The following is a 19251-nucleotide window of genomic DNA, read 5'->3' as shown; positions in this document are numbered from 1 at the left end:
ATCTGGCAACTAATTTTATATTTATTATTTTAAGATATCTGTTCTAAAATTTACATTTTTAAAAAAGCAATCAACTTACAAGATAATAGACCATTGCTACTATTAAAAATGCATCACGTAGGCCTCTGTTCATGCAGTATTATTTGCGCATAGTAGCCACAGCAGATGACTAAAAGCAAAACAAAGCAGCCTGCGTCCTATTTTAGAAAGAGCTAAAGAACAAATTTAAATTTTGCTTTATTTATCCTGGCATTCTCTTCATTCAGTACCATTTTGCATTAACTGAACAAACTACTCAGCTGTCTAAAAAACTGCTAAACATATCCTACAATATTATCAGAATATTCCCATATCCTATTCTGTCCAGATAAGAGCAAAGAAATGAGTAAGTGAACACTGAACAGTGTCAATTAAATATGTAAACTGACACTGTAAAATGCATGTGTATTCACAAAGAGTACACAAACTGTACTCACAAACTGTACAAATGAATATGTTTTAAGGGAAAACTACTATATAAATTACTGTATAAAATTGCTATAGGACAAAAGTCTGAATCAAATTCACAGCTTTCACTGTGTTCACATAACTCCCACTCTCCTCCACAGGGACAGATTATACAGTATCCAAATTTAGACTTCAGATACTTATCACTGCACAGCATATGGGTGAGTCCTTTTGTGCTTTGGATTCATCTACTGCAATATAGCCGCTATGAGCAAAGACTTTCACAGGAAAAATATTTTGAGTTTCTTCATTTTTATTACTGTAGGCAGAAGCTTAGAGCAGTTCAGTGCTCCCATTTGGCACTCCCTCACTCAGCTTTCAGGAGGAAGCATGATTTCAATACTTAGAGCTGTTAAGAAAGTGCTTAGTGTAATATGTTTACATAACAAAGTTCACTACAAGTCAAATGAGTTACACTAATCTGACAGGAGAGAAAACATTACTACCCCTTTTATTTTGTACCCCATTTTTCAGACAAAGAACAGGCAGAGCCAGACAATATGGCATCACTGTGGTCCTCTAAGTTAGCAGGGCAGTCTTGGAAAGGATTAATATAACCCAAATCTCAAGTTAGTGTCTTAATTACAAAACCCTCCTTGCACCTAACATTACCTTCAATTAGACAAGTACATCTCAAAGCAGAGAAAGCTAGTTTCTTTCTCACTGAAGTTTCACATCTTTGAAAAACATCAGCAGACAACTATGACATCTCCAGTGAAAGCCTGGGCATGCCAGGATAACGCAAAGATTTTGCTTGAAAGACATCAGAGTTTACAGCCGGTTAACCCAGTCCTTCAGTTCTGACACATTCAAGACTGTTAAAAATAAGAAAGTTTTAAAAGTCCTTTGTGAACATTAAACAAAGTCTGTGCTGAAAGAAGATAATCCCTGGGTCAGAGTTCCAGTGCCTGCACTCTGCATGGTCATCCTGTTCACAATCCTGGTGGTACTGCTCCATGTGCCTCTTGGAGCCTCTGCAGCTCCCCCAGCACCACCATCACAGACACGTTTATCTTGGCAGACCACACAAGTCCTGTGCAACACTTTTTAGCGCTTAGTTCACTCAAATGTTACTATTATATACACAGATGACTTGCAGAAAACAAATGTGATATTACAAAATACACCAGATTAATCAGCGCCATTGGCCCTCTGATGTTGTGGGCCAGCTTAATAAAACAGGAGGCACTGCTTTCAGAGCAGCCTTCGTAGAGGATCTTCAAGGTCCTTTCCAACCCAAGATATTCTATGATTCTGTTTGACTTGCAAGGGCAACTCACAATTCCTCAATGGGGCATAAGGTTTACAGACAGAATAAAAGAAACCTCAGAACTCCCACCTCACAAGGAGTTGGGGTTAAAGGTGTTTAAATGTGGAATATTTGCCAAATAACCCTATACTAAGAAATAATACTAAGACACGAGTGCTGCAATAGCAAATCCCATTTGTAACAGAGAGTATGGCAAGAGTTTATAATCTTCTCTAGGTAACAGCATTAACAACTGTGTAAAGTATTGCATCTAGGAGTTCAATTTGACATGAACTATCAACAACTGCTCAGCAAAACCATGAAGGACACAACTTCTATTTTTGGCAGTTGTCTTTAAAGCCAAGTTCCCTAGTGTGGTTGGGAAGAAATAATGTTTATCTACTTACCCACTGACAATGAGAAACTAGAATGGCAGAAAACATCAGTGCATGAATATGATGAGTACAGGAAAAAAAATCCCAAGAGGAGCATTGGCCTTTGGTCAAAATCAGCTGAGATTCACAGATTATTATTAGCACAAGCTGACTGTGAATGGGAGGAAAGCCAAAACTGTACCACTACTGAAGGAAAGGACTCAAGATAACTTAAAAAGTGTGAATGCAAAGTTGGAATGAGTGTGAAGTAAGCAAATAGTCACAATCACAAAGATAATCTGCAGAAGATAGGTATGTAACAAATATATTCAAAGACATGGTGGGAAAATGTCTAACAAGCATTTTTTCATTGTATTTTCATTTTGATATAAGACCTGAGAACTCAGAAGCATAAACAATTCTTTAGGCACGACTCTGCATGATCCTTTGATCCTTCTTGGTCATCTCAAATGACTGTGCAGGAGATGTGAAAACAAAGGCTAGAGCTCTCCCAAAATCTATCCAGCCATTTTGAATCAGCCCCAAAATCAGAATTTTCCAGAAATTTCACTTGCAAGGGGAGAAGAAGATTTTGGTGAAAGTTTTTAACAAAAACATGACATCATGGAAAAAAAGGAGGGACAGGGAATAGAGCTGGTGTTTCTTACTCCCCTTACTCCTGCAGTCCAAACAATTCAAAATGGAGTTTAATCCCAATTCTGATTGACTAGATCTGGAATTTAAACTTCTCCACCAGGAAAACATCTTTGCTCTTGTTCTTCTGGAATCAGGTTGCTCTCAAATCTTTCCTTCTGAATACTCATGCTCAAGGGGGTAGGACACCTAGAAAGCATGAGGTGTTTGTTCCTTTCCCTGCTCTGACCCAAGCTGTCAGCCATGGCCACATGTCCCACAGCACCACCATCAGGGAACAAAGAAGGGTGTGGGCAATGACATCTTCCCAGCTTGCTACTGATGCCAATGCCTCATGTTTCTGGCTTTTTGGTCAAAACTATTAATCCCAATTCAACACAAATTCACAAAGAGTTTGAGTGTCAAAGCTATTTTTTAAACTGAAAAACAATCAGTAATAAAGGTTCTGAATGTTCTGATATCTCGAATCAATTTTATTTTTCCTTCCTCTTATTCCATCACTTTGATCTTACAAAATTATTTGGCTTTTTTCCTGCAAATCTTGCCTCATGTACCTCTTCAGTTCATCACTGCTGTACCAGCACTAGTACTCTCTGTTATGAGCTCTACTATTCTACTCATGAATAAGATTTGCTGCATACTGTGTGAAAGACAAAATTCTGTAACCTCAGTTCTCAGTTGCAGAAGGGACCAACCTCTTTGGGGGACAATCTATTCAGCTTAACTGTTCAAACAACTCTAACAATAGAAAGCTTTACTCAGATCTATCACCAGTGCTCCACCTTCACATCTGTGAGGATTATAAAAACTCCGACTGTAGAAGTTAGTTTGGGATAGTAAGTTCTGTTCTAAGTCATTGGCACATAATACAAAAGCTTTACACATCATTACAGGGTGGTCTTGTCTCATGCAGAAGACTTTTGAGAAAGAAAAAAAAAAGCAACTGGAAAATCTCATACAGTTACAGGAGATTCATAAAGAGAACTGGTTGCCTCATATAATAACAAAATGTATACTTTGCTTGTTTTGCAGCTTCATTTCAGTGGTGATTTTTGCTGTAACGGAATGGTCTCAAAAATGCTGTTTTTGGAGAGCTCACCTTCAACAACAACAACAAAAAGGCAGGAGGATGAAATGCAAAAAATGGGATTTTAAAATTCTTCAGCGATATTAAAATACTTCATTGTTTTTGCTTGGAGAGAAGTGTGTGACCCAGTTTTTTGAGTTTAGATGAACCCTCAAGACCTGAGAATGCCTTGGCAGAGCTCCTGGCTGGACATGAGTATCTGCTACCCCCACAATCTGGGATACAGGTAAGGCTGCAACCCACCTACCAAAACACCTACCAAAATCTTTCAAATTGGACCAACCAAAGAGGTTTACAGACCTCTGGTTAAAATTCTGGCTAGGACTGTATGGGTGGTGACTTTCTGAAGCATAACTAAACAAAAAAGAATTAGACCAATAGTTCCAAAAGGAGGTTATGGAACACCTGGACTCCTATATTGTATAAACCAGGAGAAGTTAATAACCAACTATTGCATTTCATTACCACAAATATTTCTTTCATTTTCGAAGAAATACGATGAGGCTCCAAAGGTGCAAACATGAGTTTAGTTATGTCAGCAGACAAAGTTCACATCACTGTCAACTGACGTGGTAGGAATGCTTCATATACAGCTTCTTGGAAAACAGCTTGTAATTCATAATTGCACCTCCTGGAAGTTGGGATGCAATTAATTTCCCCCTTTTTCTTGTTTCGTATTTTTATGTGCAATGCATGACAGTGTCGCTAAATCAAAGGTTTATAGAATCATAGAATTGCTCAGGTTGGAAAAGATCCTCAAGATCAAGTCCAACCTACCCTAACTCTAACAACCCTCCGCTAAATCATGTTCCTGAGCACCACATCCAAATGGTTTTTGAACACATCCAGGGATGGTAACTCAATCACCTCCCTGGGGAGCCTATTCCAGTGCTTAACAACCCTCCCTGTAAAGAAGTGTTTCCTCATATCCAACATAAACTTCCCCTGGTACAACTTGAGGGCATTTCCCCTCGTCCTGTCACCTGTCAACAGCAAGGAGATATATTTTACATATACAAAATAGTGAACAACACTCTTAAGAGGTGAATGGTCTGTAACAGTACATTCACTCCGTAATCTCCAAAGGTAAAAAGACAACGAGACTGAATAATGGGATAAAAGACTAATAAAATAAAAAGACTGGGAACAACCTCGATGTTGAAACAAGGCCCTTTAGTATTATTTTAGACACCTGTACAAGGTTAGATGACCGGCACAAAGAAGACCCAAGGTTTCCTAGGGAAGATACTGAAGATTCAGAGACATATACAGTGTGTCACATACATTATGGCTAAATATTTGAAACTAGAAAAGGAGTTGAACTTTGTAAATTTAAATGCAAGCCCAGGATAAAATGGCTAGGGGAAAAAAATGAAAGAAAAAGAAATGGAAAGGAAAACAAAACAAAAAACTCAATCAAGACACACTGCAGAAAAGCTAAATGAATTATCTTCATGGTACTATGTAAGAAGAGAAGACCTTGACAGCTCTAAACCAAGGTATTAGCAGAGGAAGCTTTGAGACAGACTGACAAAATGAAGAGGCACAAAACACCCAGACTCAAGAGTTCACCCAAGAGGTCTAAAACAATGGAAGCATGATCAAATCAGCTGCTATAATAAACAAGAGAATTGGTTGGCACATGGGAACGTGATGTAATGTGGAAGAGAAGGTACTGCTTTATAAAGGGAAGTAATAGCTTCAAGATTGCTAACATTTCTGTAAGGAGTTAATGATTATTTGGATAAGGATGATTTGGTTAATGTAGTATATTTAGATTTCTGAAAATTTCCCATAAGCCAAAAGCTCTTAAATAATTTGTCACAAGATAAAATAAAAGGTTTGTCATGACTTACTATTTAAAGGATGGAACAGAAAAAGTGAGAAGTTTTCACAATGTTACCAGTCAGATTCCCAAATGACCTGCTCTGTTAAACATATCCATAAATGCGCTGGAAAGAAATGGCACACAGCAAGATAATAAACCTACTACACTACTTGGGCCAGATAAAGTAAAGCTGCCTGCAAAGAATTGCCAGGATGGTGACTACATACTACAACCAGAGGTGAAATTCTGTGTTGATAAATGCAAAGTAAAACATTCAAGCTGAGAATGAGCAAAGGTAAGTTCTATATTAAACATAATTCCCAATAATGAAATCTTGAAGTTGCCAATAATTTACTGAAAATAACAGTTCAGTGGCCAATGGCAGTCAAAAGAGTTAAAATATATAGTGTTGAATATATGTATGTAAAATATATTGTGTTAGAACTGATCGGGAAGGAAAGAGAGAGTAAAACAGAAAACATCATAGAGTCAGAATGCTCACATCTTGTATCATCACCAGCCCTGTGAGAAACCCAGGCTGTTCAACTTGCAAGAGACAGCTCGGCGCCGTGAGTACAAGAGCAGTCTGCAGAATCAGGGATGATTCCGCAGGAAAGGAACAGAAAGTGACTTTTCATTGTTTATCACCTCAGGAACACTTAACACCCCCATGTCTTTTTAAGCACTTATTAGGCAGCAAGCTTAAAACAACAACAAGAAACTGTATAATTAACTTGTAGAACTCAGTGCTGTGGAGGCTGAAGGTATAAGCATGTTCAGATAAAAGCGACTTCACGAGGGACAGCGTTAGTTAGATACAATGGTTTGAATATAACTGCCATACAGCAAGTCCCCAAATGCCCATTTCCAGAAAGTAAGAGATATCAAAAGTAGAATTTCATCTGTTTTCCTACTCTCATTGAACTCTGCTGCTGGACCCCAGCAGATGCACAACAGCAAGCTGATTTATCACATCTAACCCAACGCAGTGGCACTTACGTACCTCTCTGTCTTCTCTGCTGGTCCAAACCTGAGTGCTCTTCAAGCTGCAATAAAAGGCTCCTCTTTTCCAGTCCAGCCCCCAAAGAGTTTGTTTCTGAGCAGCTTCTGAGTAGCTAGTTAATAGCTTCTGAGGAGCTCTTTAACTATCCTTAGTCAGACTAAAATACTGTCAAATTAATCAGAGACAATGATCTTATTTAAAATTGCAGATGGAGAGGAGATGGAGAAGATGGAGCAATCACCAAGGGCAAGATACATTTTACTCCTCACGATTAAAAGCTGTTCTATACTGGCAAATAGAAGGCAATCTTTGAGCAACAACAAACAAGACAAGCTAAGAACAGAATGAGCTGGTATCCAGCGCTGCAAGGTTTGGCAGCGTGCTTCTCTTCTGTTTATAGAAAGCATAATGGCAGTACACAGCCATTCCAGGGAAGGCACAGAGGATTTATGCAGTGTGTGCACTATATAAACCTGCCTGATGTGCCACTCAGCTTTTACAGCACCTTGCTAAAAACGGAGGAAATTAAAACATAGATCTGGCACTTTCTCCCTTTCCAAAATATTGCTGCAAATCATACAAATCTGATGTACCTATCAACACGCCACTAAATACACCTTGTTCTAAACAAAAAAATATGCTTCAGACCAGAGCAAAAAAATAGAAGCGAGACAGGTAGATTTAAAAATTTAGATTTTTTTTTCATGTGCAAATAACTGAAGGTGAAAGCAAGGCATAGAAGCCTTTAACTAGTTGATTCTGAATACAGAGATACTTTTAGATCTTTTAAATTATTTACAGGCTTAAAAGGGTGGTCAAACATGAAAAATATGCCCATTTATTAAGAATAAAAATAAAATAAATATAGATCATGCTTACTTTCCTAAAAATATCCAAAGTACTAAACCCACATCTCAGTAAGAGCAAACGTCTGAACCTACAAGCACACAGGTAGTGCTTAGCTGAAAGGTCTCTTTCTTTCACCCTGTTTGTTTTGCCCAAATGTAAGAGACTGTACAAGGGCTGCTCCAAAGGTAATGCTTCCTATTTTACGACATCAGCATCAGAAGCAAATGTTGGTGGTATGGTAATAGAGGTTGAACCTGGACCCCAGTATTCCATTACATGTTGTTTCTGTTTCACAGATGGCAGCAGAGGGGCAGTCTGACAAAATGGTGTCTGACATGGAAGAGCATGTGAAGCAAAGGCGTGTCACAGCATTCCACCATACAGAAAAAACGGCACCCACTGACATTTGTCAATGCTTGCTGTATGTTTATGGAGACCAAACAATGGATGTGCACACAGTGAGGCGGTGGGTGGTGTGACAGCGACATGAAAGACAAAGCACATTTCAGATGACTACGTGCAGATGTCACACCACAAAATGATGATCATCTCCATCAGTTCATTCATACAAATTGGCCGATTATGACCAGGGATCTGAATATCAGCTTTGATGTGTTGGAAATGATGGTGGCAACATTGGAATATCACAAAGTTCACGCCAGGTGCATTCCACAGATTCTCACACAGGATCAGAAGGAAAACCACAAGTTTGTATGTATGCAAAACAAAGAAGTATGCAAGTTTCTCAGTATTTATTGAGCCAATATGAGGATGAAGGTGCCAGTTTCCTGGATCACATCATTACTGGTGACAGGATGTAGTGTCACCATTACCAGACAGCTTTGAAATGGCAGTCCATGAAGTGGTGACATGCAATTCCCAGTCAAAGAAAAAGTTCAAGACACAGCCCTCAGCAACTAAAGAGATGTGTACCATCCTTTGGGATAGGAAAGAGATGACCTTTATGGATTTCCTGGAACCCAGACAGGCTATCTACTCTAACCGCTACATCATGATACTGACTAAGCTGAAGGCTTAAACTTGCAGAGTCAGGCCAGAGGAGCACAACCTTTCCCTTGCAATACAATAATGCCAGGCCCCATACCAGTTTGAAGACCATAGAGCACCCTGCCAGTCTTGGGTTGATTGTCCTACAACATGCACCATATTGTCTAGATTTGGCATCTTCTGACTTCCATCTGTTCAGGCCAATGAAAGATCAGCTGCATGGGCAACATCTTCCTAGCAATTATGCTATCATAGCAGCTGTGAAACAGTGGGTCATCTCTGCTTGTGCAAATTTTTATGAGTGCAGCATGAAGGCTCTTGTTCATTGCTGGTGAAAATACAAAGCAGTGGTGGTGAATATGTTGAAAAATAGTGTTTTGCACCTGAGAATTTGCTCATCAAATAGTAGCACTGTTCTCTTTGTATCTTTTATAGTTTTCATAGAAATAAATACAAGGCATTACTTTCAGAACAACCTACATAAAAAATTATTACATGAAACTAGCATGAAAGGGTGCCTGAATTTTCTTACTCCGCTACTTACTCATTTTAAAACAGATTGAGAAAAATAACCCATTTTTATTATCAAGCAATTTAATACACTGACTCATGACCATTAACAACATTTATAGCTCTGTAAATTATAATCAGCATAATCAAACCCTTCTCTTTGGGGCATAAGCTGATCTCCACAGGAGACAGGAAGAAATTTTCTCCCATCTGCTGCATTGCACGGTTATATAGATGCGTTGCTGGTATGATGTAAAGTTCTCCCTACGTGAGTGCTGGTGGCAGAATATAAGGCTTTGAATAACAAAATGTGACAGTGACAAATTCTGTATGATTGATGAGAAGTCCCTGTGAAGCCTCCCTACTTGCAGACAGACTCTGCTGTTGTGCTATATACACAGACACAAGACTGGTGAGTCTGCAGCTTCCAAGATAGTCCAGACAACGCAGCTACTACTAGGCAGAAAGAAACAGAGAAGCATCTCTTTCCTACAGACTCTGAATTTTAATTTCTCTTGTTGTAAACAGGTCCTTGACTGAATAATCTTACCCCCAGCAAGTATAATTTGATTTTACTTTAGCCACATATGTAAATATAATATGAGAAAATCTTGACATTAACATTATTAACGACTAACAAAATTATATTCCTCAAGTAAAAGCTGGAACATAACCTAATTTAATCTAATACATTCCATGCACACAGACACACATATATACACTCACACCAAATAACATTAATTTAAACATCATGTTTCTGAAATCCACTCATCTGAGATCAGTGTGTATAGGATGGAAAACTGCATTTAATCAGGATTTCTCTGTCATTCTACCACATTTGTCTGTTACCCCTGCACAATGGTAAGCAAAAATATTTCAGAGAAATCTGGAATCTAGAGAGACTTAAATTTAAATATCCCATGTAAAATAAGTCAAGTTTTTCATCCCTTGTAAAATAATGAGGTCTTTGCTGTATGCACAGGAACAATACCAGCAAAAGCTGTGTTTCAGTCGAGTACCTTAGGGTCCCAACTTTAAAATGTCGCTTAAAATTGCTACCTGCAAAGTTACTGGCACACATTGAGGAGCCTCGCAGCAATGTTTTGCAGATCTCTAAGCTGGCAGCTGATGGCACAGGAAATGGTGTTCACTCTATACTTCATCTGTGAGTGCCGTATTCTGAACAGCTCCCAAGTGCTGTCAGAAGGAAAAGGGTGAGCTGGTGACCAGTATTTTTGTCCAAATACTGTTGTAAGGAAACATAACATACTTCTGTTAATCCACAGTAATCACAGAATCATAGAATGGCTTAGGTCAGAAGGGACACTAAGGATCATCGAGCTCCAATCCCTGCTGTGGGCAGGGTAGCCAACCACTAGATCTGCCAGTCCAGATGTAGTGATTCCTCCATACAGACTTTTTCTACCAGAAAGCCCCATTGCAGGTATGAGTCAGTGTCATGGGGACAAAGCTCCCAGCTGGAGATGGTCAGTGCCATTAGTGCTGTTAAGTACCAGACTGGCCATATCAATTAAATCCACAGGGTAGATTTGATAATCAGTGCTTCCAATGAAGTTGTTGAAATCCAGGCGATTGCTTCACATCTTCTTTAACAGTCAAACAGCTATTCAAACAGTGGGACATGAAGTATCTGATCTGTAATGTTTTAATTTTCTTTACTTATCTCTTTCTTTCTTTGTAACTGTTCACTGAATTGCAGTTTTACAAAATATATACATAAATGCCCTTTGTGTCTGTGAGCCTACTTTAGACTAGAAATCTTAAAAATTAACAGAATATTTGCATTTATTCCAACAGCACTAAGACAGGGGGTGTGAGAGAATAGGTATGGCAGAGGAACCTTTGCAGCTGAGTGGACGGCCCAGATTCTTAAGCAGCAGCAGGAACACATCCTTCTAATTAAAAATGATTGTTTCAAGAAACAAATGAAAATACATACTTAGGCATTTCAGGTAGCTCATTTAATACTGCATAGAGAAGTTTTGTTATAAAAGTGAAATTCAAAAAGTAGTTTAGGTGTATCTGTGTGTAAGTAAAGCAGCATGTGTGCACATGTAAATACTATACACAATGACACAAGCCCTTGATGCACTGTGTAAACTTCAGCTGTATACCTCAGCACTCAGCTCTGAGTCTGGTTACCTTCCGGATTGCTAAGTCTTTCTAAATTAGAACAAGCAATTTCTCTTTGTTTTACCTAATATTTGAAAATGGCAAAAAAGTCCCATGGGTCACTGAAAATTATCCCTTCATTCCTGCCGCCTGTTTCAAGTCAGTCAAAACATTCCAGACTTCAAAAGGGGGCTTTGCCTGCTTAGGCCATTTTGGTGTCCTTCTATGGTTGGCCTATGAGGGATTGGTTATTTGGATAAATTAGTTTGTGGAGCCTGCTGGCCTTCTAGAGGACCTCAGTGTCTGACTGCAAATTAGTTCTACTGAACATGTAGAAATCCCTGGGCAGACGAGAAGAAATAAATGGTGATAAAATCTAATACTATAATGTTTGTAATGCGATTTTATTCTGCTCTGTGTCTTGTAAGCAAAGCTAATGTTGAATTAAAAAATGTTAAATATAAAAATGTCCATGAAAGCACAAAATCAGATCAGTATCCGAGTCACAGCAAAGAAGGCTGAATGCCAACTTAAAAGTTAAGCTTCCAGCAGGAATCTTTTAGAAGAACAAACACAAAACCTCCCGGTTTTCCACAAAATCAAGTAGGTATTTACATTACGGATGCACCCCCGCTCAAGCCAGGAAGTCACACAGTTGAATTCTGCTGGAGCTTAGTCAGTGAATAAACTGCTATGCAGCCTTCTAGTGCATAGCTGTACAACTGCCTAAGGAGAGTTTATCCTTAAGGAAGAAAAGTCAGAGAGCCAAAACTAACAAACATGGCTCCTCAAGTGGAACAATGGTCCAGAAAACGTCGTAAAAAAGAAAATAAACTTCACTGGCAGTTTGCTTTTTACTGGTAAGGGCTAAGCTACAGCTTCATCAAGACTTTCAAGGGGAGACCTCATGCAGAACATATGTGTATAGCACATACACGGTGTCTGGAAAGAGCCAGATGAGCTGTATACTTTTTATATACCTGTATATATATATACTCATTTTTAACAAGGCCATCTACAATTCTAGTATTTTATGATAATTTAAAAATATGTCTGACCATAAAAAAGGACTAAGATCCATCTCTCTGAATCAGTGCATTCAAAACCAGTGCTGATATCTATTGACTGATCCCGGTTGAACCCCTACAAGGCTGCTCTCCTACCCCTGAAGTTGTGACAGTCAATCACCTCTGGTGTGTGTGGGAAATGTGCTAAAAATTAGCTAGTTTTTCTTAGGCAAAAAATTGCAAGAGTTACAATGACTGCTGCATTTCAGCTCTGCTTCTATGAGGACTTATGAGTATATACAACACTACAAACTGCAGGTACACAGCATCTTTCAGTGATACAAGAACTGCTGCCTACAACACTGCAGGATCTGTGCCACAAGTTACAGAAAGTGTGTTTTAAGTAACAGGAATTCCTCTGTGCTGTTATCCCCAGACACAGAATAGTTTGCAGTGAATAAGGTACGCTCATCTGTCTACAGGCTATCCACAATTACAATTTCCATTAGTATTTTCATGAGTATTTTCACTAAAAGATTTTTTTGAGGGAAAACATCTACTAATAGTTCCAGACCAAATGCTTATCATAAGCTACCTAAAAGCTGCTTGTTTCAATTTTGGAACCTTACCTCACCTAGTTCTGGCTGTTCATTATTTTTGACTCTTAGTGAGTGTTGGAAGTTGGTTTTGTGGCTTATGTCTCCAATATCCGACCAATTTCAGATAGCAAGGGGAAGGGGAATGGGAAAGGTGCAGGCGGTTACATTTTTATGGGATCAGTTACAGAATGCAATTGTATGGCCCTTGTTGGTTTCAGCCTTGAAGAGCTTTCCAAAAAGAAAGCACATTACATTTCTTCAGAATAGCGTGGAAAGGCAGAAGGGACACAGTGCTGTGTCAGCCTTTGAGAGAAAGTAAAGTAGCATGAACATATGCAGTCTTCACTGGTGACAACACTGTGAGTTTTCAAAAGAAGTTAAAATACTTGTATTTCACCTGTTTTCCTAACAGACATCATCCCCCAAGGTGACAAACAGGTAACTGGAGTGGTTCTGCAGTTGATGTTGTTTTTCCAAGCTGGGGGTCATGTCTGGGTGTCATCCACTGCTGCAGCTGGCCTCTGCACTGCTTGGGCTGCAGAGCTGTCCTCCCAGACTCCAGCTTGCCTCCAAACAGAATGAACTTTCTAGCCTTCCTGGTCGCAAAGATAACCTTGAAAACGTGAAGGGAGTGTAATCCGATGCCTCAGTAAGACTGCAAAGAGCTTGAAACAAAGACAGAGGAGACGTGAACTGCCCCAGCCATCTCTCTCTGGGCCCCATGGACTCAGCATTTCTGTGGTCGTGGAGTCTGGCCTTGTTCCAAGATTCCACAGAATCTCGCATGTTTGCTGCAAAATTCATTATTTTGCAGCAGCCAGGTGCTGGATGTTGGTTTTTGTGTTGGTTTTTTTTTTTTTCCTCTTTTTTTTTGTCTCTTTTTTTTTTCTTTCTTTCTTTTTTTTCCCCCTGAAACCAGCTACTTGCTCAGCATCTTTCCATTAGCAGAGGAACAAAGGGAAATTTTGGTGTGATTCCATCACACATGGCACCTCCATGCAGCCTGGGGCACCCAGGAGCAGTGTCTGGGAGGAGCCAGAAGTTGGAAGTATGCAGTCAGGCTGACCAGAGTGCCAACAGAAAGCTGAGGTTTGGGGGCTGCAGGGGGAATCGGAGAAGATTAACTGCTGCAGCAGACTACGAGCACCTCCTTTCTTGGCTCGCTGGGTATGCACTGTTTGGAACTAACCTTAATGCTGAGAGCCTCAGAGATTTCTCTCTGTTTTCCAGATGGGCAAAGCCCATCATCAGACAAATTCAGTGCTGAAATCACTTCTTGACATACCATTTTGCCATGAGATTTTTCAACTATAAGCCTGGATAGTGTAAGAGGGAAAGGTACTTTATGCTATATAATACCCTAACATTATTACCAAAGACATACAGAGAAGCAGTACACTCCAAAACATCCCCATGGGGTTTAGTATTCTAGTATACTTATGAAAACTTCCTTGTCCTGAATCTTAGAAATTAGTAAAAAAAATATATATTAAAAAATCACTAGGCAAATAAAATGAATTAAAATCACAGAATCATAGAACGGCCTGGGTTGAAAAGGAACTCAAAGACCATCTAGTTTCAAATCCCCTGCCATGGGCAGGATCACTAACCACTAGACCAAAAAAGCACCAACTTCCTTCTACAGTGTCTTTCTGGACTTTTTTTGGAAGGTTGTTATCAAGGCACCTCTAATAGAGGAGTGTATCTATCTCAAGTGCATCAAGTCAGAATCTTCTGATGTCAGTGTCTGTCATGTTTATGAGGCTTCTAAGTTTCTAGGGCTCAGGATTCAATGTCAAATTTTGAATTAGTGGAGATATAGTCTACCACAAATGTATGCCACAAAATTTTAGATCAATTTTTTCAAATGAATTTGTTGTATAGTGTACCATGACCCAGTTTCGCTACAATTGGAATTTCTCTACCAACAAAACTGGCATTTTCATCTCAAAAGCACTTAAAAGAGCATACACTCTTTTCTTCTCAGACTTGTGTGAGCAGAGGGACTCAATGCAAGTAACTGGCAGGTAGAAGTGAGTCACCTTGAAGAACAAGGCATACAAACTCGAGCAGGTTGGAGCTGTACCACATCACACTTGGCATGGGATGCATCCCTATGCATGCACAGTTTAACCATGTTGAGTGCATACCTGACATTAAGATTTCAACAGCAAGCCAAATAATATTACTTTGTTTGCTCCAGAGACAATCAGCTGAAGAGGCAGATCCAGAGAAAGATCAGGGAGGTGAGCAGCACAGCACTCTGACAGACTTTGAGATCCAGCCATTGAGAGGAATTGGTAAGACCTCCACTTTCACTGAGAACTCTGCCTCACTGACAAGTTGGATTGAAATTAATGACTACTTTATTAATACAGAGATGCCGATAAAATTTAAAAAAAGCCACAGCAGAATTACAAAATTCAAGAGCTCTTCTTCTAACTTGGTAAAACAAGAGTGGAATATCCGCCCTTAACAGATGCATATATCATCAGCAAATGAGCCTCCCTGCATTAATAAAGCCATCAGAGCACCTTCCTTTCATAGATCAGAGATTGGTATCAAGATCATCTGGCAAAGAAATAAAAAAGCTGCACCTTGTATTTTGATCTAAACTTTAATAATCCTGCTCCTCTCCTCCCAAAAGAGCAATGCCAGCCACTCCATGACTGTTTCTTGACATAAAAGAGAAGTCATGTGAAACAGATAAAAGTGAGCAATCCACCATGTGGTGTTTCTCCCAGAGGAGCCCTTAGGAAGAACAGGTACAGTCATAGTGTGAACTGCAGACCACCTTCATTCATACATAATTCCAGGCAGTAAGGTGTATCCTTAAGAACATCCTCTTTCTGTACCTTTTCAATTCCTAATCAGTCTTTTGGACATAAACTACCTATATTGACTGAAATGCTTCAGAACACAATCACACTGTGGACCATGGGCAATAAACACAAAATTAAACAGCCTTCCCTTTCATTAGAGTAATTGAAGGTTTTGTTTCAATGCCTTCTCTTTCTTGGAAAGAAAGAAACTGAACATTGGTGACCTTTTCAGGTAGGATAATGCACTGATATCCTCTGTCTAGTCAGCATCAGATTTGTGTTGTATGTCTTACACACCTAGTAAAAGACAGGCAGAGCAGATGCAGTGTTCAGGTTTGCAAGCACTTCATGAAGCACTAGCCAGGCACTTCCTGCAGAATGTGAACCAAATGCATTATAGCACCATTAGGACCATTTCTATAGGTGATGAGACTGTTGCTTAGATACTAAAATCCCCTCTCAGCTGTATGAAAGCAACAGGGAGCAAAATTTAGCCTACTGGGCTTACTCTTGTGCACGTTAACACCGACAGGCATTCCCATGTGAAACACCATCCTGCTTCTCATCTGGCAGAAATCTTGGCCAAAGAAAGCGGCAAAGTATCTACTCATCTACTTTTTCATAGTGCTGCCAGATAAACTTTTTTCCTTTTCTTTTCCCTTCTCCTGCTACTTCCTCCATTGTCCATCTAGCTGTGGTTTCCTAAGACATTATACATTATTATCTCAGTTGCAGAATAAAGGTCCTCCCCTTACCTATGTGTACTTGAAATTGCTTCCCCAGAATAATTTGCACTGCTAATTTGCATTGCCCAGTTCCAAAATCAAAGTATCTTTCAATTGGCACACGCAGAAAACTTTCTCTATAGACTACCAAGAAGCTTTCGCAATGGCTCTATATGTTAGGGATCTTAAGTCACAAACAACTTTCGATTTTGTATTGTAATTGCAGCATTTTTCTCTCTCTCTTTCTTTCTCATCTTCTTTCATGTGTAAACAAAAGCAAAGCAACATACACAAAAACACTGTTCACACCATCATCTTCATTTTCAGAGAGACTATTTTAACTTTGGATTGCTGCTTTTAAGAAGTCTCCACGATCTCCAACCAACTGCTGCAAAAGTAGTAGCCTGTCCAATTAGGAGTGAATTAAAGAGTGGCTTAATTGCAGGATTTGATCCACCAGTGTACTACCCAAGTTTTAAACCTATCTAATGACATGGCAGCCAGAAGAGTCACAGTGGCCCACAGGCGAAATACCACAGTAATCCTGCCCTGGGTCATATACCTTTGGGCTGTCTGGCTCTTGCAGTTACAGAAGCCTAAGTGCTTTTCGATGTGGCAAGTCTATTCAGCAGTCACTGTTTTAGATTTTGATAATCCTGATAGCATCCATGACTACCACCCACTTGGGTAATGGGAAGGGAAATTCTGAGCACGATGAAGTGTTTTACAGGCTCTCTGGGCTAAGTGGTGAAAAGAAGGAATGGAATGAATAACCCCAACAGGAGCGCTGGTGGTGCCAAACCATGAACAAATATTTCCCTTAATACTCCCGTTATGTTAAGTGACAGTTACATTTGTCATTACGTACAACTCCCGCGTACAATTACCAGACTCAAGCCCATGGCAGCACACAAAGCACAGGCTCTGCTGGCCAGCAGAGAGGAGAACAGCAGTGGGAGCTGCAGGCAGTCTGAATGGCTTCAGAGAAAGGCTTCTCATGCACAGAGAAAATGCTGATCCAGGCTACAGCAAGGGCCAGGCTTGGGTGGTGCTGAGAGCTCCATGCCTACAACAGCAACAAGGGCCATCCCTGTCTAGCAGCACTCAGTAACCACTGCCACTCCTTTCTCTGGGGCTGAATTGCTCCTTTTCATGCACTGCTGTAGCAGCGATGGATAAATACCCAAACCTACACATAGAGACAGACTGTGGAATAAATGAACATCGGAAAATAATCAAAGCCATATTGCTTCAGACAGTAAAAATGACACTGGATGAGACGTGTAACAAAAACACAACGCAGCAGGCTTGCTATTAGGTGGCTGATTTCTTCCCACTCTGTTGCTATGTGAAAAACTAACACAAGTGTTGGGAAAACTGGTTATACAAGGGAAACAGTGAGAGATGGTACAGAGCGCAGACAAATGTAGAAAACAAGCCAGAAAAAGAAATGCAGGAAATAAATTTAATCAAATTTACTAAATAGTAGTTTTTGGAGTTATTTTACAACTCGTGAAAACAAGGCAGTCTTAATGTATGCTGTTTCTGTTAGAACAATCATGAATAAAGCCATCTACACGGCATTATGGTGCTCACTGAGTGCCAGCAATGATATCACAAAACAAACTAACAAGTCCATAGCGTACACCAGTCATTACATGGAGCATGAAGGGCTACTTTAAAACAGCATTAACCAGGTCTGATAGTTTTCAAAACTCTTTATCATTGCAACTTTCTAAACAGCATTTACAAGAAACAGCGAGCAGCCAGCGACATTTTTTTTTAAGAAGACCACATTTTTCCCCACTCCCGAAGGCAGCATGAATCGCATTGGTTTCTACAAAAGTAACTTTTGCACAGATTCACACAGGCAAAAAGAAGTAACTTCAGACAGTGGAAAGAAATCTCTGTAACAGATCAAAATGTTAATAATGATACAAATGCAGGAACCTGAATATGTCTTAGAGAAAGCAGCAATCATCATCAGGCAATCAGTGAATTATTGCAGATAAACACTTCTAATCAGTACATACTTCCTTATCCAATGTAGCTTTCACGTAAGCCTCCACCTCTGAAGCAATTTCATCATCTGCTGCTTACAGTCATTAAAAGTGTGTGTGGCTTCCTAAAGCCTTCCAACCACTTGGTTGCAACAAAAATAATTACTACTTTAAAAGCAATCACTTTTTTCCTTAGGACTGACACGTTGTTTACTTACAGCCTTCCCATTTATTCCCTGGGGGTCTTCCATTGAAGATTTCTTCTTCCCAATTACATATGGGCTATTAGTTACAGTGGGGTTCAAACACTCCTAGTACACACACACCTGTGGAGAAGACAGTACCACAGAGCTGTATTAATCTGTTGGCACAAAATTAAGAGCTGATGTCTCCATCTGCAAGTTTCCATTAACTATCACACATTCCCAGGTAGGGAACAGCTATCTTCAGCGAATCAAATTAATCTGTAGAATAAATATATGCTTCAGCTGTTTATTGCGGACCCACAGGAGCCAGAAGCAAGCAGCGAGAGCCCTGCTGCACTCGCTGTCAGCAGACAAATAAAGGCAGCCAGGAACTCCTCCACGGCTGTTATTTCTGTGCCAACAACACACGAAGGCTTTCTTCCCCCCCTTTCTCATGAAGTTCGGCTTCTCCCTGATATCTATCAATGTCAACTGTACTATAATACTAAGAGGAAATAATAACAAAGAAGTATGATTCTAGATTGAGCCCAGATAAAAGAGAAAATCTGCAACGTTTTCAAAATGTTGCCCTCAAGCTAAGGATATTATACTAAATCTCTTTGAGTTTACATTAGGTCATAGTTCTGGCCCCTATAAATCATAAATATGGGATGCTTTGTGTTCCCTCACCTTTGGAAACCATGTTCTTTG

At 39.7% G+C, this 19251-nt stretch overlaps 1 protein-coding gene across 5 annotated transcripts in view; it reads right to left on the bottom strand.

Moving 5' to 3' along the window:
* Positions 1-18606, bottom strand: part of EYA1 (EYA transcriptional coactivator and phosphatase 1) — a gene marked incomplete at both ends in the record, with an annotated part of 146389 nt that extends 127783 nt beyond the window's left edge. For all 5 annotated transcript variants that reach the window (XM_079533783.1, XM_079533784.1, XM_079533785.1 and 2 more), the window contains one exon: positions 18574-18606. In XM_079533783.1, the coding sequence (XP_079389909.1) occupies positions 18574-18606 (33 nt within the window). The remainder of the gene's footprint in view (positions 1-18573) is intronic.
* Positions 18607-19251: the final 645 nt, after the last annotated feature.

This window comes from Tetrao urogallus (assembly GCF_951394365.1).
Source record: "Tetrao urogallus genome assembly, chromosome: 3".
Lineage (NCBI taxonomy): Eukaryota > Metazoa > Chordata > Aves > Galliformes > Phasianidae > Tetrao > Tetrao urogallus.
This window is presented reverse-complemented; position numbering and strand designations above follow the sequence as displayed.